General features: G+C 39.5%; 4 protein-coding genes across 7 annotated transcripts; 3 read left to right on the forward strand and 1 right to left on the reverse strand.

Moving 5' to 3' along the window:
* The first annotated feature begins 30 nt into the window (after positions 1-30).
* LOC105459936 lies at positions 31-9,692 on the forward strand. The gene is made up of 15 exons (XM_011706305.1): positions 31-407; positions 897-1,077; positions 1,361-1,475; positions 1,720-1,963; positions 2,756-2,914; positions 3,023-3,250; positions 3,410-3,581; positions 4,588-4,608; positions 5,650-5,819; positions 6,697-6,874; positions 7,239-7,353; positions 7,581-7,824; positions 8,370-8,516; positions 8,623-8,850; positions 8,984-9,692. The coding sequence occupies exons 1-15, from the start codon at positions 234-236 to the stop codon at positions 9,143-9,145; spliced, it is 2,538 nt and encodes an 845-aa protein (XP_011704607.1). The 5' UTR covers positions 31-233; the 3' UTR covers positions 9,146-9,692.
* Positions 9,693-10,551: 859 nt separating this feature from the next.
* On the forward strand, positions 10,552-14,591 carry LOC105459933 (serine/threonine-protein phosphatase 5). 2 transcript variants are annotated; one of them, XR_975743.1, is made up of 9 exons: positions 10,552-10,660; positions 11,237-11,623; positions 12,035-12,321; positions 12,426-12,531; positions 12,661-12,803; positions 13,110-13,417; positions 13,542-13,623; positions 13,742-13,869; positions 13,956-14,591. XR_975743.1 is itself a non-coding variant. In XM_011706300.1 (8 exons), the coding sequence occupies exons 1-8, from the start codon at positions 10,552-10,554 to the stop codon at positions 13,799-13,801; spliced, it is 1,482 nt and encodes a 493-aa protein (XP_011704602.1). In that variant the 3' UTR covers positions 13,802-14,591. The 2 variants fall into 2 exon arrangements, 1 of the variants encoding a protein (XP_011704602.1); XM_011706300.1 differs by having other exon boundaries at positions 13,742-14,591.
* On the reverse strand, positions 14,590-16,813 carry LOC105459931 (cancer-related nucleoside-triphosphatase homolog). Of its 3 annotated transcripts, XM_011706299.1 has the most exons (5): positions 15,885-15,951; positions 15,412-15,505; positions 15,173-15,344; positions 14,996-15,101; positions 14,590-14,911 (listed from the first exon to the last, which is right to left on the reverse strand). In XM_011706299.1, exons 2-5 carry the CDS (start codon positions 15,431-15,433, stop codon positions 14,657-14,659), a joined length of 555 nt encoding a protein of 184 aa, XP_011704601.1. In that variant the 5' UTR covers positions 15,434-15,505; positions 15,885-15,951; the 3' UTR covers positions 14,590-14,656. The 3 variants fall into 3 exon arrangements, with proteins under 3 accessions (XP_011704601.1, XP_011704599.1, XP_011704600.1); XM_011706297.1 differs by lacking the exons at positions 15,412-15,505; positions 15,885-15,951 and adding an exon at positions 16,010-16,813; XM_011706298.1 differs by having other exon boundaries at positions 15,412-15,971.
* A 262-nt stretch (positions 16,814-17,075) lies between these two features.
* LOC105459937 (DDB1- and CUL4-associated factor 5) lies at positions 17,076-22,148 on the forward strand. Its single transcript, XM_011706306.1, has 7 exons — positions 17,076-17,415; positions 17,975-18,155; positions 18,374-18,637; positions 18,778-18,998; positions 19,178-19,395; positions 19,490-19,757; positions 20,137-22,148. The coding sequence occupies exons 1-7, from the start codon at positions 17,076-17,078 to the stop codon at positions 21,087-21,089; spliced, it is 2,445 nt and encodes an 814-aa protein (XP_011704608.1). The 3' UTR covers positions 21,090-22,148.
* The last annotated feature ends 53 nt before the right edge of the window (positions 22,149-22,201 follow it).

Below are 22,201 nucleotides of genomic sequence, written 5' to 3' on the forward strand. Positions count from 1 at the left end.
CGCCTCATTCTTTTCCGAGCGATAAACAAATTCGTCAGCGTTCCCTGTAAAGAAAACGACGAGAAGAAGAGAGGGAGAGCTTATTGTCAGTTGTACGTACGTAGAGAGAACGAGTAGTCGTACTTCTCATTTTGACCTTCCACTGTTATTACATCTTGACATCTAAAGGAATCCGCGGTACCCGATTCAATTCGAATCATTTCGTCGCCGATTCAATCACACGTCGATTGACGATGCGGCCGTGCACGATCGCGTTCCTCTTGTCCTTCTGCGGCCTCGTCGCGGTGCCGACCGTGACATTAGACATCTCGCACAACCTCTCACTGAGCGAGCTCATAGAAATGATGCAGGAGAACACGGAACAGCCAAACAGCGCCAAATTCAATCCCGACGTCAATCTTAACACTGTAAGTAAACATATTTTTCTATAAAAATAAATATCGTTATTATATAAATATAAATTTAAATATTATTAACAAACGCTTTGATTTCCTTGCATGCCTTTATGCTCCTTTTTATTTATCACATGTGGCAAATAAAACCTATAAAAAATACTACAATCGGCACAATCATCATAGTCCTATTTGAAAGACAATTTTCTATAACTTTTGTTTCGGTACTTTTCGTTAAAAAATTCCATGATATTTCTAAAAATGTATAAAATCGTGATTTCAAAAATTTTTGAGCTTCAAAAACTCTTTAATTAAGGAAGCATTTTTCCATTTATGTTTATGAAATTTTTTGTTCAGAATTAAATTTTCTATAAAATCTCAAAATCTGGCCGGAATCTTCGAGGCCATCTGTACATGCATTTTATCATAATAAATTATGGATGGAATTTGGGTATGTGAGATTGTATCACAAATAATAAATCAATCTGTTTTTACTTCTTCCAGCTGCAGATGATAAGAAAAGCAGGTTATCCCGCGGAGGGTCACGTTATACAGACGGAGGATGGTTATCTCTTAACACTTCATCGTATCCCAGGTGACAAGGATCAGCCACCCGTGTTGTTGCAGCATGGTTTTTTGTGCAGCTCCGCTGACTGGGTCATTCCCGGCAAGGATAAAGGACTTGGTAACACCTTGATCAATTTTAAGAAATCGCCAATTATTCTTTTATCGAAAAAACGCCGATAAACTTAAATTCTAACTGAAATATTATCACAAATAAAATTCGATGATGCTACAAGCATCTTAACTATAAAAAACTTATTGCGAAAAATATTACCTCAGGATTCGAATCCTTCCGATTCTATCAGAGAGAGGTGTCTTACTTAGTTGCCTCTGTGTCGAATAAGTTTCGGCTTTTTCCCCCTCATTATTTGTTGCATACCTCAATGTTTTCCTTTTTATGCTAGCTTTCATATTGGCCGATCAGGGATACGACGTTTGGCTGGGCAATATTCGTGGAAATATCTATTCGAGAGCGCATGTTTCTTTGTCGTCATCGGATTCAAGATTTTGGAATTTCAGGTAATTATACTGAAGTAAAACGAGAAAATAACAGTACGTTAAAAGTGACACGATAAAAATATGTACTATAATAAATGTACTTACACTGAAGTAAAACGAGAAAACAACAGTATGTTAAAAGTGACACAGTTTTAACGATAATATGTGATTTAATTTGTAGTGAAAAATAACGATAGTTGATTAATTTTGTATTATATATACTTTGTTGTATTTTGTGATGTATATTGATCGAATTTTTCATCAGCTTTCACGAAATGGGCATTTACGATTTACCCGCGATGATCTCGTATATCACGAATACGACATTGCAACCATTGTATACGTACATTGGTCATTCGATGGGTACGACTGCGTCTTATGTGATGGCAGCGGAACGTCCAGATATTGCTCAAGTGGTGCGAGCGATAATTAGTCTCGCGCCTACAGCTTTTCTGAAAAACATAAAAAGTCCATTACGATTCTTCGCACCTCTTGCGGACAAATATCAGGTAATATACCGTTGGCAACTAAATTAATTATTTTATATAGCGATCTAACAATTTAAAACATGCAATAGTCAAGAAACTATACATCTACTGTATTATATTAATTTATTTTGTCTTATAATTTTACGCAGTATGCGAAATGTCCCACTTTATACACATTAATTTTCAAAGACAGCTTGTCTTTCGAGCGAGTCTTTTCTTAGCAAAAACGTCGAGGCATCAATAATTAATCCTTGAGTTACACATAAATGAATAAAGAATTGAGAGAAAGGAGCCAACAAAACTACTTATATTTTTTTTCAGTTATTTTGAGCAGAGTATTTAAAAAATTTAACGTATGTTTTAAAAATGGTGTTAAATATCAAAAAGCTGCGAAACGAACTTTACTGTCCTTAAAAAATTAATATGCAAGCAGTGATATTCTATGTATTTTATTTATGTAAGAAAAATGAAAATTTGGATGGAGCTCACAATATAACAGAAAAAAAACAATTTTCTGTGCAAATATAAACAAGGTAGAAGACTGTACGAAATTCAGATTTAGAGAAATTAACTTTAAAAATGAGAAAGTTATATTTTACCTCTTTTCATATATTAGATATATCTATATATATCTTTGATTATTATAATTTTAATAAGATATTCTTTAACGAATTAAGTTTAAGATCAAAAGTCGCTTGTATAAATCCAGTTCGAATCGTTAAAGAGTGTTTCACAAATATTTATTTATATTTTCAAATAAACAATGAAATTACAAGTAAATTACATCGCGATTAAGAGATCCGGGGATTACAGATAATGGCGCACTTCTTCGGCCAGGACGAATTACTGCCGCAGAACAGTGTATTGCACTTCCTATCAAAATACAGCTGCGAAATATTCCACTTTGAGGAGGAGATCTGCGCCAACATATTATTCCTGTTCGCTGGATTCGACGAAGAACAATTCGACTACGTAAGTATTCCACAAACCGTAATCAAAATGCAACTCTGATCAGCGACTTGAATGTCACGTTTCGCACACGCGATCACACTTCAGATCGGATGTTATACTGTTTCCTAGGCTCTGTTACCTACGATTTTGAGTCACGATCCGGCTGGCGCCTCGACCAAAACGCTGGTTCACTTCAGCCAGGAAGTCCAGTCGGGTAAATTTCGCCAGTACGATTATGGGCCCGAGAAAAATCAGCTGATCTACAATGCAACAGAACCACCGGAATACAATTTAGCAAACATCACCGTGCCGATTGCGTTATTCTACGCCGACAACGATTGGTTGGCCAGTAGTCTGGTGGGTAGCGAGAAAACGCGTTTACACTGACGAAACACATACATGGAACATACATTCATATCAAGGACTGATTCTCATTAAGTTGTAAATTACACTTTATACGCAGAATCAGGCAAGGACGTAAGATAACGCATGATACCTTGTAATATTTTTTTCAAGGACGTGAAGAGACTTTACAGCATGTTACCCAACATATTGGACTTGTACAGGGTACCGTTTCCTAAGTTCAATCATCTTGATTTCATTTGGGGCAAAGACGCGCCTGAGCTTGTGTACAAGAGACTGCTCAAGATTATCAAGAACGACAAGTCGGATAATAAAGATAAGAGATGAATGGGATATTAAATCTTTGCGACTACGACTATAAATTAAAACTAATTTAGTTGGTAGTATATCGAAATAGTTTGTGCGTAGGTAAATTAAAATGTGCTATTTTAGCGCTTCCATCGTTTGAATCTCGATCACAAGAGGATTATAATACAGGAAAAAATATATAAAAAATTATAATTTTATCATGGATGCTCTCTATTTATATTATTATTGTGATATTTTGTTAAATAAAACTGATAGCTTTAAAACAATAAAACTAAATTATTACAAAATAGATTTCATATTATTGTAAGATAGTATATAATTTTTTATGCTTATATTTAATTAAATAGATTAAGATTAAGAATTTGTTAAAAAAGAATTTGTAAAGAAATTTTGCGAATGAATTATTGCAGGATTAAAAAAAAAATGTATGCAGAGATTTTCGCGCATTGTAAGCTTGGATGATATTTTATATTATTAATGATTAAATAATAAAAAAAGTCGTAAAATAATAAAGAAAAAAATGTGTTCATTTAATATCATTACTAATCCTAATATGCTGTAATAATTAATAAATTAAATTACTAATAATCTACAATATTACAAAATATCTACAATATTAATTTTTTCCAAAAATAATAATCTTTCATTATTATTATTATTATTTTTAGTTTTATACTCGAATTCTGTAAAATTTAGTAACTTGAAAAACTTTTCAAGATATAAACTTGAGCAAATCTTTGAATAATGCTGATGCAATGCATAAAAATTGGCAATTACTTTTATCAAATTTATATCGAAATCAAATTTATAGTTTGCATGGAATAAATGGCAAATGACTTACATGGAAGAATCAGTAATCGCCAGTATCTATTTTGGATATATAATAACAAATTATTAGAATTTAAATTATAAAAGAAAAAGAAAGTAGGTCTTCTTTTTTTATTAATTAATAAAAAAAATTTTCACGAAATAATAATAAGTATTCTTAAGCGTTAATATGTAATTATTTTAAAATGTTTTAGACAATAGTACAGACGGCACAGGTGAGTAAAATGTGAAGAAATACAGTTTGTTTGGCAATGTTTATATTTATATTTGAAATCTTAAGCAACAGGAAAGTGTCTTGTGTATATACGTAGTCTATATTCTACAACTTACAAAACAGAAATAAAATAAACATTTGATAAAATTTTTAGAAACTGTTAGCGCTAATAAAATTGATTGCCTAGGAATATTCTTATCAGCGTGCAATAATTAAAATTGACCCTATGAGATAAAACGTTATCCATGCCAATGTAACATTATATAACGGGAACAGTATAATATTAAGCATGTACTTTATGTTAATTGTTACAATGCTGTGAATCATCAATTTAACATATTCGTTTCTGTTTGTTTCAAACGAATACGTTTTTTCCTGTGCTTTAAATTATTTCCTGAATATTTCACAATATATTCACCATAACCATTATGAAACAGCCTGCAGTTAAAATGTGGAAGGTCGTTATAAAAGAAAAACTACTTTTGTTTCCATGAAAATTATAACGATAGTATACTCGTTAACACAGCTAATTCGAAAAACATTATGTACGCGATAGTGCACGTTCCTCCAGTTTTTTTTGCACTTATTTACTTATAGTGCTCGTACATACTATTTCGTAACATTCGTTTGTCTTACTTGTAGTGCTTGGATAGCGTACTATTGCGGATTCTTTCGTTTATTTTGCATCGTAATTCTGGAAATTTAATATAATCTGTCGATATAATAATAGTATATATCACAGAAAGAGAAAGAGAGAGAGAGAGAGAGAGAGAGAGAGAGAGAAGAGAGCATGAGTCATGTATGTATTTTTTCTGAATTTTTATCGTGTGACTAATAATGCGATTAATAACACATTTCCTTTTTCGCATAACAGAATAGTCATCAAGAGAATGACGATTTATTACATTGGCATTTAGTATCTCGTAAAGAGAAGATCAAAAGAGAGCTCAGCTAATCATGCTACTACTCTTTTTGTCTTCTCTTATCAGTATTTCGATATCCAAGAAGACCTGTGCCGACTGTTTTGTTCATCGACGTTGAGATCATTCGTCTACAATGCGTTTGATCGTGAACGTGTACCTTATATCCCTTTGCGGCCTCCTCGGTTCTGCAGCGGCCGGGATACTCGACATCCCGAGAAATATATTCAACAATGTAATCGGAACGGGCAAGGAACAGTCAAACATCTCTACCCAAGCCAATCTCGATATGGTAAGTGTATACGTATCTAGAAAAGAAGATTTGAAATCCTTTTATTTCAACTCTAAAATACTGTAGTTATATCAAAAAACGATTTTACGTCGATTGTTACGTTTCCGTTCGAAATCAAAATCTGAACTCTGAATTACATCCCGATTATAAACTTTAATAATAATAATTTCAATAATTACACTTTTTACTATATTAAATATATATGTCCCATATTTAACGTAAAAATGCTAAAATCTCTTTGCTAAAATTTAAAATAAAATATGTATATATGTACATCTTATTGCATGCCAATGTAGAACTTTGATTAAATTTTCGATTGATTAAGGGAATTTGTTTAGGCTGTGCAATAGCAGCTAAAAATTACAGAAATTAAAAAATTAGTTTTTTTTTAGATTTATATTGTCTTTTGTCGTTTTCACGACATACCCTAAAATTGCAAAAAAGATAAAACAAATGATTTGCTTTATAATCATTTATATAACAATCATACTTCATTGCAAAGGAAAAGTTTTCAAACGAGCAAGTGGATCCAAATAAACTTTTGTATAAATATTTATTAGAGTTTTATTAGTATATATAAGAAGTATGATTTTTAATTCGTACTTCTACTTTATTAAATTTGCAAATAAGTACAAAACATGATTTTACATTAGAATCAATGAAAAATCAAATAATTTTTAAACCAATAAGCGAATTGTACTTAAATTTTACAGACGCTTAGACGTAATAATAGAACAATCAATAAAATTTTTATATTTTTGATGCTTTGAGATGTTACATACATTCTTCAGAGTACTATTTGTATCATTACTGATCTTTCTTTTGTAAGAATTGACAGCTATAGAATGTTATCTTATGTGTTTTTACCTTTCGTCAGCTACAGATAATAAGAAAAGCGGGTTATCCTGCAGAGGCTCACACGATACAAACGGAGGACGGTTATCTCTTAACACTTTATCGTATCTCAAATAGAAATGGTTCACCCGTGCTGCTGCAACATGGTCTTTTGACCTGTTTCGCCGATTTTCTCATTCCTGGCAAGGATAAAGGACTTGGTGTGATATTAAACAATCCTTACGAATATTTGGATCGATATCATCCATCATGTTTCTATCTGAAAAACATTAAAAAGTCACATATAAATAATGTAATCTCTTCAAATCTAATTTTTTTCTTTTAAAGAAACTAAAAGAAATTAATGAAATACATATCATAATCATTCGTATTTTTCACTTAACTTTGACAATGACTTTTGAATAACTTAATTATTTTAAGAAATTAAAATTCTAACCTACTATATTGTTTTAATAATATATTAATGACAAAATTTTGCATATTAATATTAAGACTAATATATTAATATTAGGGCTTAAATAAACACAAGATTTGCTGTGAACAATGTTTTTTTTTTCATGCTAGCTTTTATATTGGCTAACAACGGATACGATGTTTGGATGGGCAATTTTCGTGGGAATACATACTCGAGGGCACATATTTCTTTATCTCCATCAGATTCAACATTTTGGAATTTCAGGTAGTCATGTTGATAAAATAAGTAAAAATAACAGTGCGTTGAATCTAACATTTGAAATTCAGGTATTCATGTTGATAAAGTAAGTAAAAATAACAGTGTGTTGAATCTAACATAATCATAACAATATACCATTTAATTTATGGTATCGATTAATGAATTTTACACTATTGCATAACGTATAATTTGTTATACTTTGTAATAATTTACCGATCAAATTTTTTTGACAGCTTTCACGAAATGGGCGTTTACGATCTTCCCGCGATGATCTCATATATTACGGATATAACATCGCGACCATTATATGCATACATCGGTCATTCAATGGGCGCAACTGCTTCTTACGTGATGGCAGCGGAACGTCCGGAAATCGTTCGAATGGTGCGAATGATGATCAGTCTCGCGCCCGCGGCCTTTCTGAAACATATGAAAAGCCCGATACGGTATCTCACTCCTTACGCGGGAAATATTCAGGTAATACGGAAATACTCTTGGAAAATAATTTGTTATAACAAGATATGATTTAAAATGATATCCAAAAAGGTGACTTTTTCATTTCGGTCTTATGAATTTTTTTTTTACACACAAGATATCCCGCTTTTCGAGTATTTCTTTTTAGTAATTGATTTTTAGAGATTTTGAAATTTGTTTTCTTTAGCAAAAATGTAGCATTATTATAAACGATTAGAAGTTCAAATTAATAGCAAATTTTTCGGCTTGCAAATTTGAAGCGGAATTATTTTAACAGAATTTCAATTTAAGATTTTAAAGTTCCAGAATTATATACTAAGAATTTGAATTTAATTTCAAGAAAAAAAAATTCTTTAAAATATTGAAATTAAGATCGGAGCGATTCGGAGCTTCTATGCGTAAACCACATTTCAAAAAATGTTTCAAATCTTTTTTTAGTTTTTTTTTAGTTTCAAATTTCAATACTTAATAACTTCTCAAATGTTTACTGAGACCTGTAAGAAGTACAACCAAATTACATCGCGATTAAAAGGGCCTCGTGGTTGTAGAATTTCATGCGTCTTCTCAGCGATGACGAGTTTCTGCCGCACAACACTGTGATGCATTACATGAACAAGCTCGTCTGCACGAAAGGAAAAATTTGCACCAATTTGCTGTTTCTTCTCTGCGGCTTCGACAAGGAGCAGTTCGATATGGTGAGTAATCCGCGATGAAAATACATCTCCGTTCGGCGTCATTTCGATCGTCATGATTTTGCTGCGATCACACTTTGAGATCAGATTTCATGTCCGTTTCTTATAGACTTTGATGCCTATGATTGCGAGTTACAATCCAGCCGGTACCTCGACCAAGACGTTAGTACACTTGGCTCAGGAGCATAATTCCGGCAAGTTTCGTCAATACGATTACGGTCGCGCGAAAAATCTACAGATCTACAATGCACCGGAACCGCCGGACTACAATCTCGCGAACATCACCACGCCGATCGCGTTGTTCTACGCCCAAAACGACTGGCTAGCCAGCACTCCGGTATGTAGCGGAATAAACTCATTTGGATCAAAAAGATATATACCTATTGCAGAAGACTGATTCTCTTTGTGGACGAACAAGTAAGGCCTAATATCAAGAAGAAAATGTAGATTCACGAAAGTATTTCTTTAAGGATGTGAAGAAGCTCATCGGCATGCTGCCCAATGTTGTGGACGAATACGAAGTGCCGTTTCCCAAGTTCAATCATCTCGATTTCTTATGGGCCAAGAACGCACCGCAGCTTCTATACAACAGAGTGCTCGAGGTCATGAAATTGGAATCAACGCCATCTTGACGATCATAAAATTGCAATTGTAAATTTTAGTATACAATATTTTAATGTACAAGTTTTCAGTGTTGTGAAAAATACTATAAGTAATATTACTTGACAAATTTATCGCCGATTAAATTATAATCAACTGCATGAAAGAATGCTGCTCAAAACAAAATTTCTAATGACATAACTTCGTTGTCCTTGGTCAGATCTCTTTTTTTTAATGCATTTTTTAAATAACAAATTAATTAATAATTTTATTAACGCGAGCAAAATAGTAGGCCAGGTAGAATGCAAAAGTAATTCATAATATTTATTATGAAATCATGATATCACAAGGATGTTATTATGACTAATTCATTTGTCACTATTATATATAAGTCACAAATAAAATGTAAAAACTGACGTCATTATAACCTCATTTGCTTCTACGTTCTATCTGAGACAGGCGTTATTAATTGATAATCACAAATTATAAGTTAATTGGGTCAAAAGTGTTCTCAAGTCACTCTGAATAGGGTTATAAAGTGTAGTTATACTAATTATACGTGCGGCCAAGAATGTGAAATAATAAAAGAACCTTTACCATTTTCATCCTACATATATCCTATCCTCTACACTTGGGAGCACACGAGAGAAACCGCACTCCTCGATCGTTGAAAAATCGCCTCGAGTATTCGCCGACATAACCGCGTTCGTCCGCAGACTCCATCTGGAATCCCCATTCCGATTCCATTCTTTCGTCGTTAATAATAATAATTCATATTAATTTTATATCTTATGCGCACAAGATTAATAATAACAAGATAGAAAAACGCATAACAAAGCCCACTGCGCACGAGGGACGTAAAACAAACCGTTAACAAGATTTGTTGTTTACAGTGTTTACGAGACATCTACCTTAAAAGTATGTACACCTGAATTCTGAAATTAATCGCGCGCGCGTATACAAGGAACGATCGATAGCGGTTCGATTAATCGAAACGCTCGAGATGCCGACCAGAAGCAGAGAGAGGATCCTCTCTGCCAGAAGGCAGCGCCGGCGGTAGTATCGCCATATATCGGAGGCATCGGAGGCGCGTGGAGCGCGTACTTTACAGTTCATCACAACGTTTACGGCGGCCGATCGGGACGGAGCGGTCAGTGGACCACGAGCGAAGCGGACCAACGGCGGCGCACGCACTCGGAGGGAGAGGGGAGATAGAGAGAGAGAGAGAGAAAGAGTGGAACGCGATCGACTGCACACCTCGATGCGCGATCTCTCGTTTACGCACGTTGCGACCGCGTGGCTCTTCCCCTGAGTGACTTCGATCTCCCGTCACGGTTCGCCGCCGCCGTTGAGTTGCTACTAGTTGCAGTCCGTAACGAGGCTCGGACGCCCGCCCGCCCGCAAGCACGCACGGACGCACGCACACACGGTGGCGAGGATGGGCGACAAAGGGGACAGAGGGGACGTCGCGTCGGTGTCGCCGGCAACACCGGAGGACGCGGCCAGGGCGGAGATGTACAAGGAGGAGGCGAACGAGTACTTTAAGAGTAAGTGAGTTCCGCGCACGTGGAGTTCGCCCGCGCGCCGGACGATCCACGGGACGCCGGACGCGGGCCTTCGAACTTTTAACGCACACGCACGTCGCGTCCCAAGCACGGTCACGTGCTTGGACCCTCTCTCCCCCTGCTCCCCCCCCCAAGCTAACCCCCAATTTCCCTCGTACTACGCGGGACGGCGAGTACGCCGAGTACGAGCGATGGAGAGCGTCGAGATTCCTCTCTCGACGCTTCCCCATCGATCGCGAGATGCAGCGTGTCGTTCAATTCGACACGCCAAGGGTGTTTGTTCATCCTGACGCTCTTTGTTTGGGGACCTGGGGGAGAGTTTTGTCTCCCCCTCCTCCTCCCCCCCCCTCTATGTATTTTTGCCATTTTGGGGGAAATTAAGTTAAGAACGCATCCACGTGATTACGTGAACAGAACAGTGCTCGTAGGCGCGACCAGGCGATGATGCAATCGTCCTGAGTAGCCCGGAACGTTGCCGCACTAGAAACTGTTTTCATGCTATCTTGCTTCCTTGTATATTTATCCTCCCCCTCTCTATTCCGTTCTTTTTCTTTTCAGATCAAGTATACGACAAAGCTATTGAGTTATATACCAAAGCCATAGAATTAAATCCATTGGTTGCTGTATATTTTGGCAACAGGAGTATTGCCTACCTGAGGATGGAATGCTTCGGATACGCATTGACGGACGCGTCCGCGGCGATCGAGTTAGATAGAAATTACGTCAAGGGCTATTATCGGAGAGCTGCCGCTTACATGTCCCTCGGCAAGTTCAAGCTGGCTCTCATGGATTACAAGACTGTTGTAAAGGCTAGGCCGAACGATAAGGATGCAAAAGACAGATACATGGAATGTCGCAAGATGGTTAAGGTGTCGGCTTTTAACAAGGCGATCTCTGTCGAGGATAAGAAGAACATAGCTGATACAATTAATCTAGAAGATATGGGTGAGTTTGTTCATCAAATCTTACAAAGCATATACTTTTATACCTAACATATTTTCGTCGTCAGATATGATTTCCCAATAAAATACTCTATATCATCTTGTCTCGTAATATTTATATATTATATTTATTTTATATCAACTATATGTATGTTATAATTTATTTTATATATTTTTTAACACTGTGACATTAAATATGAGAGTGATTTATTTCTTTTTCTTCTAATAAAATGAAAGCTTTCATGCACTGTAATATTACTTTTTTTAGATACAATTTTTGATTCTTAAAAACAAGAAGAAATGTATATGTAATTAAATATCTCTCCTAAATTAAATAAAAGTGCAGATTGTCTAAGTGCACATATGTAACATTAATAATCGATCTTGGAGCTAATACGCATAATTATTTTTATAGCGATTGAAGATGAATACACAGGGCCAAAATTGGATGACGGGAAAGTCACGCTGGAATTCATGAAAGATTTAATAGAATGGTATAGAAATCAAAATAAGTTGCACCGTAAATACGCTTACAAAATCTTGTTGGACGTTAAGTCGTGGTTTATGGCACAACCTAGCTTAGTGGACATTACAATCCCAAGTGAAAAGAAGTTCACCATCTGCGGGGATATACATGGTCAATACTACGATCTACTTAATATATTTAAGTTGAACGGATTGCCATCAGAGACTAATCCATATGTATCCTTCATAAAAGTAGACAAATTGCTAGTAATTTTAAATCCTGATGTTAAACAAAGATCAAAATATTATCCAAGTGCATATTTTTCTTAATAGTTGCACAGTTATTCAATGGAGATTTTGTAGATAGAGGTTCCTTCTCCGTGGAATGCATATTTACCTTATTTGGTTTTAAATTATTATACCCAAATCACTTCTTCATGTCAAGAGGTACCGTATTCTCTTTCTCGACATTATGACATTGATTTTTTCTCAAAATCTGATTTACAGTGTTGCATTCGAATTTGCGTTGTTCGCATATGTATATATATAATATGAAATATATTTTGTATCTTTTAGGTAATCACGAATCGGCGACAATGAATCAAATGTATGGATTCGACGGGGAAGTGAAAGCTAAATATTCCGTTCAGATGGCAGAATTGTTCACAGAGGTTTACAATTGGCTCCCTCTTGCACACTGCCTCAACCGTAGAGTGCTTGTAAGTATTTGCCAAAGTTGTCATATATGGTCTGCACTATATATTTATTGTTTATTTATTTATTGATTATGAAAACGTGGTACAATTCGCTTCATATTCCTTCACTTCCAACCTTCAATTCTCCGACCAATTTTGTTGATTAACAAATTTTACAATTCTTAAATATTCGAGATATGTGGAATGATAAGTGGATTCGAACCTGACATCCGCCAAACACGAGTCGTACGTTTTCGCGCGGAACCACGCGTCATTCCACGTATATTGCGTTTAATTTCCATACAATTGCAATGACTTGTTTCACGTCAGGTGATGCACGGTGGACTGTTTTCGCGGGACGACGTGACGTTGCAAGAAATCAGAGAAATTGACAGAAACAGACAACCGCCCGACGAGGGATTGATGTGCGAGCTGCTGTGGTCAGATCCGCAGCCGCAAATGGGCCGGGCGCCCAGCAAGAGGGGCGTGGGCGTTCAATTTGGACCTGATGTCACGGAGAATTTCCTCAGGATAAATTCCCTTGACTACGTCGTGAGGAGTCACGAGGTGAAGAACGAGGGATACGAGGTGGGACATGACGGGAAGTGTATCACAGTATTCTCCGCTCCCAATTACTGGTACGCGTTCGTATTTCACATACCACAACGGTTACATGCTAATCCGTTGCATCTACAATGCAACTTTTCTTCATTCACTCTAATATGTTATTTTAATTAATTTAACATGTTATTGTAATCCTAGTGATACCATGGGTAACCGAGGTGCCTTTATCACACTTAACGGCAGTGACATGAAACCTTATTTCACGTCGTATGACGCAATGGTATGTACCTTATTCGCAGATCATGGTTTTTGTTTTAATTTATGTTGGCTACTTGCTTTTATCATGTTTTTTTTGTTTTAAATATTTGCCACACACCATTTTTTCTTTCTCGTTACAGCCTCATCCGAACGTAAGGCCGATGGCTTATGCCAATTCGTTATTAAAGTTTATGTGCTAGTGGAACATCTAGGTATTAATAAAAAAAAAAGAATAATAACTGAAATATAAGTAGTCCAATCACAAAGTGTGCGTAATATATTTGATACTGAAATGGGGAAGGTAAGAGACACTTTAGGCTTCTCCGCAACAATTAATTATTATATTCTTTCTAGGAGATCGCGCGATCGAATTTCCTGTTATTATAAAAGATATATGTGCGGTGAGAAATGCATAATATTGATGGGTACAAAAAAAAACGAGAAAGGTTTGCTTATTTTTAATAGTAGGCAAACTAAAATCTATCAGACTCTTCTTATCTATGATAAGAAAGCACGTGGCTCATCAAACACTAACGATTTGTGTTCGTTTGTAACAAAATGGCGCGAAGAGAACGTTTCTATTTTGTACCCTCAATCCACGGCCACCTTGCTCGTTAAAGATACCCCACTTATACGTGCGCGTATAAAACATATAAAAAGAACAAATAATTTTGATCTCCAGATAGTTGCACGAAGTTTTAATTTTATAATGTATTATTTATATATACGAGAAATGTGCGGAATCTTAAATTTTTAATCGATTCTTTAGCGACCAACGGTGGAGTTTCAATGAAATATAGCAATTATTACGAGAGAATACGTAAATGCGTATGCAAGGAAAAAAAAACTAGAATAATTATGTAGTACAATGTTCCAGCCAATCACCGCTTGTCACGTTATTTGTGACAATTTTTTTACAAAACTACTGATTGGAGGAACTTCTTTGATCTAACATTTTGTTTTTTGTTAATAAATGATGTTTATGATGTACATACATAAATAGATATTTTATTTTAACGCGACTAATAAAATAACGAGTATACGTTGGTACAAATTTATGAGAAATAACGAGTGATCTCATCCGGCAGACTGTTTCGATTTCCATGGGTCACATTCAGAATCTTGATTCTCTCGTTCGCGTGTAACTTCTCGAACAGCGCCGCGTGTTGCTGCGGCACTTTGTGTATCTGCGGGATAGTCCCGATCACGAAAGCTTTCTTAGACGAACCGAAAAGTATGTCCGTTATTTTCTTCTTGAAGTCTTTGCTGAACAGTTCCATCTTGCCGATTTCGTCGACGAGCAACACGTCCTGCAATGCCGAATATAATTGATATTACCGAGCTGTTGTGAAGTAAACGGAAATTCATTTGGGGGCACAGATTGTTATTCTTACAGTGTCCAAATCCAATATCGGAAGCGCCACAGCCTCGAAATTGTCCAGGAAAACACGGTAGTTTCCCACTTGGTACTTGGAAGCCTTTTGCGCCTCTGTTAAGCTTCTGTCCGCAAAGAAAATATGTTAAATACAATGTGTATTCGGTTACGCTTTGTTATTGTTATACAAACGCACTTTAATCGCGCCAAGGATAATCTGTTTCCAGAATTCTTTACTCCCACGATGTCGAAGCCGATCCTGGAGCCGGTCCGATCTCGCACTTCCTCCGTGTAAAATCCGTCGAATCTGCTGCCCTTTTTCTCCAACGCCGACGCGATTTTCTTGCATACTGTGGTTTTACCTATCCCTACAAAATTTTCCCCTGGTAATTCGTTTCTCAGTAATATCAATGAGAAAAATATCATTGCTTTTACTTTTTTCTTTTCGAAAAATCATTCATTATTTATTATGCGTTTGCATGCCTATTTATTGTAGATCATCCGCAATAACGACGGTATTTGATATTCTCTATGTAAAAATGTGTTATTCGTTGTAGCTTATCTGCGCGAAAAGTGGAAATATGTCGAACGAAATTGTGTTAATTTAGCTTAATATTATTTTCTAAATGTAGAACCTTGTCAAATATTCAAGTAATATTCAAGATATTTGGGTACTGGAATATTGGCAAAGCATAAGTTGCATTTATACTTAGTAATGTAAAATATTATTTAAAAAAAAACCACGATTTTACTTTATTAGACAAAAATATAGAATAGTTACTGAAATTTTATAAAATGTATAAAAGAACTTTTCTTAAAATAGAATGTGTTTGAATGTATGTTGCTTATTTTTGTGGTGTGTGTGTGTGTGTGTGTATGTGGTGTGTGTGTACATGTGAAATACACACATGGAACATGTTATATTCACATTAATAAAAATTAGCCTTGTTTTAATTAGGTTAAATTAGCATTTTCTCCATGAGAGTACGAGACCATAATTGTGTATGTACTTTATTTAAATCCCGATCCTAACCTGGCGGACCCGTGAGTAGTACGTGTAAAGGCCGCGACGCGCCGCTGGCTTCCATGACTTGTAGCAGTGTGTTTACTTCTGACTCCGGGAACCGCCGGGAACGGATGTGACATACGGTGTGTGACAGGTCTCCGTCGCGAATTGCGGACGTCGTCGACAATCGACTCGTTCCCGACGAACATGAATTAAGGGCGGCGTTCGCGCGAGAACGCCGACCGCCACGCGCGTGGGCTCGCGCGAGCGTTGTTTACGGCGATTACGACGGCCGTGGACGGCAACAGTAGCAGCACCGGATAAAAGCGTCGAAGTAGACGACAGAAGTGGCCGCACTGGCGCGCGGGGCGGAAGGGGGGCGACCGAACGGCGATCAGCTGATCGGGCTGGACGAGCAGCGACGGGACGAGACAGACGGTTGGCCGATCGGAGTTGATCGGAGTGCGGGATTGGTATGGTAGTGGTAGTGTGGTGGTGGCGACGGTGACGGTGTGGTGGTGAAGCTTCCGGTTAGAGGTTGAACGTTGGGCCCGAGCGTGTGTGTACACACAGGACCGTGCGTCGTGGCGTTTCGTACGTTCCACACGGTCCGCACGTATCTCGGTACGGGTATACTTTCCCATCCGCGCGTCTTCGTAGACGAGTCTTCTGGTGGCCGTGAGCCGTGCGAGGGGACGCGATCTCTCCGCCGCAGGCACAGCCACGGTATATATTTGTTCAAAGTAAACAGCACACGTAGCGAGGGTGGTGGAAGGCGGAGGTGGTGAAAGAAGAGGAGGAGGAGGAGGAGAAGGAGGAGGAAGCGCGGCGATCGCGACGTGCTCGATTTGCGATCCCGTGCTGCGCGAAGCGAAGGGGAGCCTCGCTCTTTTCCGTTGCTCGCGAGCTGCTCGGCGACGCTCGCGCTTGTCCACCCACGCGCACCGGGCACGGGGAGGACGGTAAAACGCGTGGCGATCGTCCGCAGGAGGAGGCCGCAGCGACGACAACCACGGGGGACAACCGTGCGGTGACGTCGTCGACGACGACGACGACGGCGACGGCGACGGCGACGACGGCGACGACGACAGGGATGCCGATGACAGCGACGTCGTCGTCGCGCACCGACGGGGAGGCGGCGGACGGTCGCGTTCGGTTCCGCGCCGGCAGCCTGCGGCGACGGCGCCGACGGCTGCCACGGCAGCCGTGCGAGGGCGGCGACGACGCCGGCGAGCTGCTCGCCCATCCGTCCGAGTGCAGCGCGCTGTCCTACGTGCTCGCGCGACAGATCGACAACAAGGTCGACTACTGCCGGAGCCTGATCAACGCCAGATTCGAGAACTCCGAGAACCTCTACAGGAAGGACCTGCTGTCCCACTATGGATGCGTCAACGCGATCGAGTTCTCCAACCAGGGTGATCTGCTCGTGTCCGGTGAGTTCCCTCGGCGACGAGACTTTTGACTTTCCACGTCTCGCCTCTCCCCCGAACCTTTGTCGGCGCGCTCGACAGAGGAGAAGAGGCGAGGACAACTGCCATAACTCGCGCTTTCGTTCCCCTCGATCGGCCGTTTACGTCGACGTTAATTCGCTCGGGGACTTGAAATGGCTGATAATTTGCTAATAACAAACTATTATTTTTATCTTTACCTGCGTCACTTTGAGAAGCTTACCGAGCGCCTCGAGAGACCGTTCGCCCGATCTTAATTGGATCAGCTTCGATTTTTCGATCAGTCGTATGACATTTTATTATGTCCTTCTTATCCGTTTCTTATGACACGCGGTACCCGTGTTAATGTCGGAAATATTGATTCTCTTCGTTGAAAAAAGCTCTCGTGCGCTTTTCTTTCAGCTCGAGATAAGGGCGCGCGGTGTTTCCGCGAAAGCAGCACTGCGCCGTTCGACACGGTGCCGCGCGAAGAAAGATTTGGAAAATATAGGCTAATAATAGAACGAATCACGTGTGAATGGCATGTAACGTCCTATTTTCGCAGGAGGCGACGACAGAAGAGTTCTATTATGGAGAGTGGAGCAAGCGATACAGGGTATGGGCAAGCCCACCGTGATGAAATCGCAACACGTTAGCAATATATTTTGCCTTGGTTACGACAGCAGCAAGACTAAGATATTCTCCGCGGGGAACGACGATCAAGTCATAGTCCACGATTTGCGCACGTAAGGCGACTTCTTCCGACGACAACGCGTGGAATCCCATGGCAGCACGCATGCCCCCGAATCGGAATATAAAACGTCTTTAAGACATCGTGTCTGAAAGACGTCTTAATAACGTCTTATAACAACGTCGTTTAATAACGTCTTTGAAACATTTTAATTCCGATCGATAAGGATGTTGTACCCGTCGCTTCGCGATTAAAAAGATCTTGACGTTGCAGGGGTGAGTCTCTCAACATCTTCCTGCACGAGAAGCCTGTCTACGGGCTGTCCGTTCATCCGCACAATGACGACGTCTTTGCCAGCGCCTGCGACGACGGGAGGGTTCTCGTTTACGATATACGTAGCAACAACGCTATGGAAACTTTGGCACAATACAAAAGCGCCTTCCACTCTGTCATGTTTAATCCCGTGGATCCCAGAATGCTCGCTACTGCCAATGCTAAAGAGGGTGTCAGTATGTGGGATATACGAAAACCTTTGGAGTAAGTAATATGTATATATATATATATATATATATATATATATATATACACGAATACAAAGTCTGAGCGTTGTGTAGAATATAAAAACGCAATATATCCGCTATTTCGTAGACGTTAATCGTCACGTTTCATCTCCGCAGGCCTGTATTGTGTTATGGAAGCCCGCAACAGAGTTGCATGAATGTCAGGTTTAACTCGATGGGTACTCGATTGTTGGCTTTACGTAGACGACTACCGCCGGTCCTGTACGCAGTGGACTCTCCAACGTACTTGTGCGAATTTGATCACCCGGGATATTATAACAGTTGCACCATGAAGTCGTGCTGTTTCGCCGGCGAGAACGACGAATACGTTCTATCTGGTAAGCACTGATATAAATTAAAGAAAATTCGCTAATGTAAGGCTAAGAAAAACCTTTCGAATATACGCCTGGATATTTATCATAGGATTTTTATCGATTTCATTTCGAATATATGCCTAGATGTTTATCATTTGTAGAAATCCATAATCGGTAAAATATATATGCTTTTGAATTCATAGGTTCGGACGACTTTAATTTATACATGTGGAAAATTCCTCCCATGGAAGGCAAGGCATGGGTGGAATCCGCCCACATGGTGTTGCGCGGTCACAGATCGATCGTCAATCAAGTTCGATACAATCAAGTGAGTTGCATCTTCGCGTCGTCCGGCGTTGAGAAGATCATTAAGATCTGGAGCCCGTTCCCGCTCGGTACCGGATGCCTGGGAGGATTGAAGGTTACTGCTGCTTGCGATACACAAGTTCTTTACTAGAGCAACCGTTTACAACTTGGCATTGTGTCCGTCATCCATTCTCTTTGCATTCTTTCAGAGAGACGCTGGAAAGCGCGAGAGGCAGCGTCGAGTATTCACGCACGACGAATACATAGGGCTGGTCCTGCGTAGCGGACAATTCATGACGCACGATTATAGCCACCAGTCGACCAAGGAAGACCCGCGAATGATGGCCTTTTTCGATTCCCTCGTTCAGCGCGAAATTGAAGGATGGAGCTCCGAGGATGTGCCAACGCCACACACCCCCAGCGACTCTGAAATAAACCCGGCAACGGGCGAGCCGTATAGCCCGACGGAAGGCGATGGTACGAAAAATAATTTTCTATATTTAAAAACAAAACAGGCATGGCTTGTGTGAAACGAAATAAGAAGTGTCGAGTTACTAAATGTGATTATCGTCACAAAATCAAGTATATCTTATTGTTAGAAATCTTAATTTTTATAATTTCTTTTCTGTGTTAACAATTGAATATTTTGATGCGTAGATGTATCTTTTTTTTACTTTGTGATACGTAAATATTGTTTGTATTATTCCGAAAGATCAATTTTTGCGTGATTTTGATTATCTTTTCCAGATAATCCTAGAGTTATACTAAGCTAATTCTACAGTAGAATTCTACAGTTTTATAAACAATACAGATAGCTTACATAGAACAATGTAACAAATCGTTATTCTCGTTGTAGATACTACGGCGTCGGAAGGTGGTGTGGCTCCTGAGCGGCCGTTAGAGTCGCCGAATCGCATAACACGGCTTATCGCGAATCGCAGGGAGAAACTCATGCGAATGGCCGCGATGGAGCGATCCGCCTCGGATTCCGGCAGCGAGGGGGACAACAACGCGCACACGAGACGTAGATCCAAGTCGAAATCGAAATCGAAGAGCGTCAAGAGGAAACACACCAGGCTCTCCGGCAGGAGAAGACTGTCCGCCAGACGGAAGTGTACTGTGTTAAAAGTCAATAGTGATTCGGACAGTGACGACGAGCGGCCGGTCGACACGGCTCAGCCCAGTACTAGTTCCGGGGTGATTTTCCGAAGATCGCGATACGTCGCCAGCGCGCTCGAGAAGGACGACAAGAGCTCGAGCTACAGCAGCAGCAGTAGCTGCGTTTACGAGGACATTGTCGCTATCGGCAAACGAAAACATTCTAAAACCGACTCGGACACGTCCGCGAAGGCGCACAACAAACGGAAGCATCGAAAGTGCAAAAACAGTTCACGACACTCGAACGACGGTTCCGGTAAGAGCCAGAGTAAACGGCAGAGACTCGACGACGACTCGGAGGAGGAGGAGGAGGAGGAGAAGACTGCTGGCCCGAGGAATTGTGTGAACGGTAACTCGAGTAAGGACCACCGCGAGGACGGGCCGTCGACGCCGAGCGGCAAGTCACTTCAAGTTCCTTGCACCCCCGACAGCGGTATTAAGTCAGGACTCTCATCCACGGGCGGGAAGAACAGCGAGCCGGCGCGTAAGGAGCGAAACGACCGGGGCGCGGGCGATAGCTCCGACGAGCAGAAACTGAAACGTTTAGAGTGTTTCCGGAAAAAGGTGGAGGAGCTGGCGAGGAGGAGCTATCGCAATCGATCCGTGTCCCAGGCTCAAACAGTTTCGACCGAGAGTGATTCTTCCGATTAAGCGCGCTCACTCGTTTTACATCTCGTCGAGAAATCCCCGCCCTCTCCGAACTCCACGCTCCACTCCGATCTCCCCATCCCCTTTCCATTTGTACATAATATAATCTGTGATTCCTTGAAATATATTTTTATAACACTAAGTTGATCACGCGCGAACATGCGGTCGATTCCTTCTTTTTTTTTTTTTAATCATACTTTAGATCTTGCTCGTCCGTCTTTGATCCCAATCTCTCTCGTAAATGTATCGTGCTTTCCTTCTTACAGTGTTTCAAAATTTTCTTCGGAATCCTTTCATTGTATATCGTCGATTTCTTTCGTGCGTCACATTTCGTGAACCAAGTCAAGTGTCGAGTAAGGCGGCCCCGATCAATATTATTGTACGATATTCGAATATTGCACAATATTTTTGATATCGCCCAATATTACTGATCAATTTTTGGCAATCGCGAGAGATCGTCTGGAAATATTGAGCGTTCGTTTTGAATTGTTTAACGGGGGGAGAGGGAGGAGGAGTATCAATAATATTGTAGAAAATTGTGCAACGATATTGATCGTCCAGAGGGGCCGCTTTAGACAGACGAGAATTACAATGTTATTTGATACCAACCCTGCATCTATCGTCCCGCGTAATGCCGTTGCGTACTGTCAGTGCTTGGTAATTCTCAGCCAATCTGATAATTATGATGATGTGAGATGATGAACGTTTTGCGGATCTGGCCATGTAAATCGCCATCGTGTAACCGAGGCGCAGAAACTGCGGCGAAAACAGAAACTGTACTGTAGACGCGAATTAACACAGAAACAAAAAAGAAAAAAAAAACCAAAAAAATCCGCATTTACTTTCGAGTATTTGCGGGCGACTCGGCTAATGTGTATTGTTGGCATGGTTTGTGCGGTGGAAAGTAATTAAAAAAAAGTAATAAATTGGTATACATTTTTTTCCTATGTGTTGAACTTTGAAGAATTATTGTAACTATATTGCATTATTTAATCTTGCATTTATATACATCTTTATTAACTGATTACGAATAAACGAGAAGAATATAAGAAAGAAAAAAAACGTAGCAAACCTTGCGTGAGAGATTTATTGTGTTCCGCAATTACATACGTCTC

The sequence above is a fragment of the Wasmannia auropunctata genome, unplaced genomic scaffold (genome assembly GCF_000956235.1).
Source record: "Wasmannia auropunctata unplaced genomic scaffold, wasmannia.A_1.0 LD333492.1, whole genome shotgun sequence".
In the NCBI taxonomy this organism is placed as follows: domain Eukaryota; kingdom Metazoa; phylum Arthropoda; class Insecta; order Hymenoptera; family Formicidae; genus Wasmannia; species Wasmannia auropunctata.

Excerpts from the sequence above, each read along its gene's own strand:
- LOC105459936 (XM_011706305.1), top strand. The coding sequence starts at position 234 with ATGCGGCCGTGCACGATCGCGTTCCTCTTGTCCTTCTGCGGCCTCGTC. Across the intron at positions 408-896 it reads CCGACGTCAATCTTAACACT|CTGCAGATGATAAGAAAAGC; the intron begins GTAAGTAAACAT and ends TACTTCTTCCAG. Across the intron at positions 7,354-7,580 it reads TCAACATTTTGGAATTTCAG|CTTTCACGAAATGGGCGTTT; the intron begins GTAGTCATGTTG and ends TTTTTTTGACAG.
- LOC105459937 (XM_011706306.1), top strand. The coding sequence starts at position 17,076 with ATGCCGATGACAGCGACGTCGTCGTCGCGCACCGACGGGGAGGCGGCG. Across the intron at positions 18,156-18,373 it reads ATAGTCCACGATTTGCGCAC|GGGTGAGTCTCTCAACATCT; the intron begins GTAAGGCGACTT and ends TTGACGTTGCAG. Across the intron at positions 18,999-19,177 it reads CGACGAATACGTTCTATCTG|GTTCGGACGACTTTAATTTA; the intron begins GTAAGCACTGAT and ends TTGAATTCATAG.
- LOC105459931 (XM_011706297.1), bottom strand. The coding sequence starts at position 16,064 with ATGGAAGCCAGCGGCGCGTCGCGGCCTTTACACGTACTACTCACGGGT. Across the intron at positions 15,345-16,009 it reads ACTACTCACGGGTCCGCCAG|GGATAGGTAAAACCACAGTA; the intron begins GTTAGGATCGGG and ends AAAATTTTGTAG. Across the intron at positions 14,912-14,995 it reads CGATATTGGATTTGGACACT|GACGTGTTGCTCGTCGACGA; the intron begins GTAAGAATAACA and ends TCGGCATTGCAG.
- LOC105459933 (XM_011706300.1), top strand. The coding sequence starts at position 10,552 with ATGGGCGACAAAGGGGACAGAGGGGACGTCGCGTCGGTGTCGCCGGCA. Across the intron at positions 11,624-12,034 it reads AATTAATCTAGAAGATATGG|CGATTGAAGATGAATACACA; the intron begins GTGAGTTTGTTC and ends TTATTTTTATAG. Across the intron at positions 12,532-12,660 it reads TCACTTCTTCATGTCAAGAG|GTAATCACGAATCGGCGACA; the intron begins GTACCGTATTCT and ends TGTATCTTTTAG.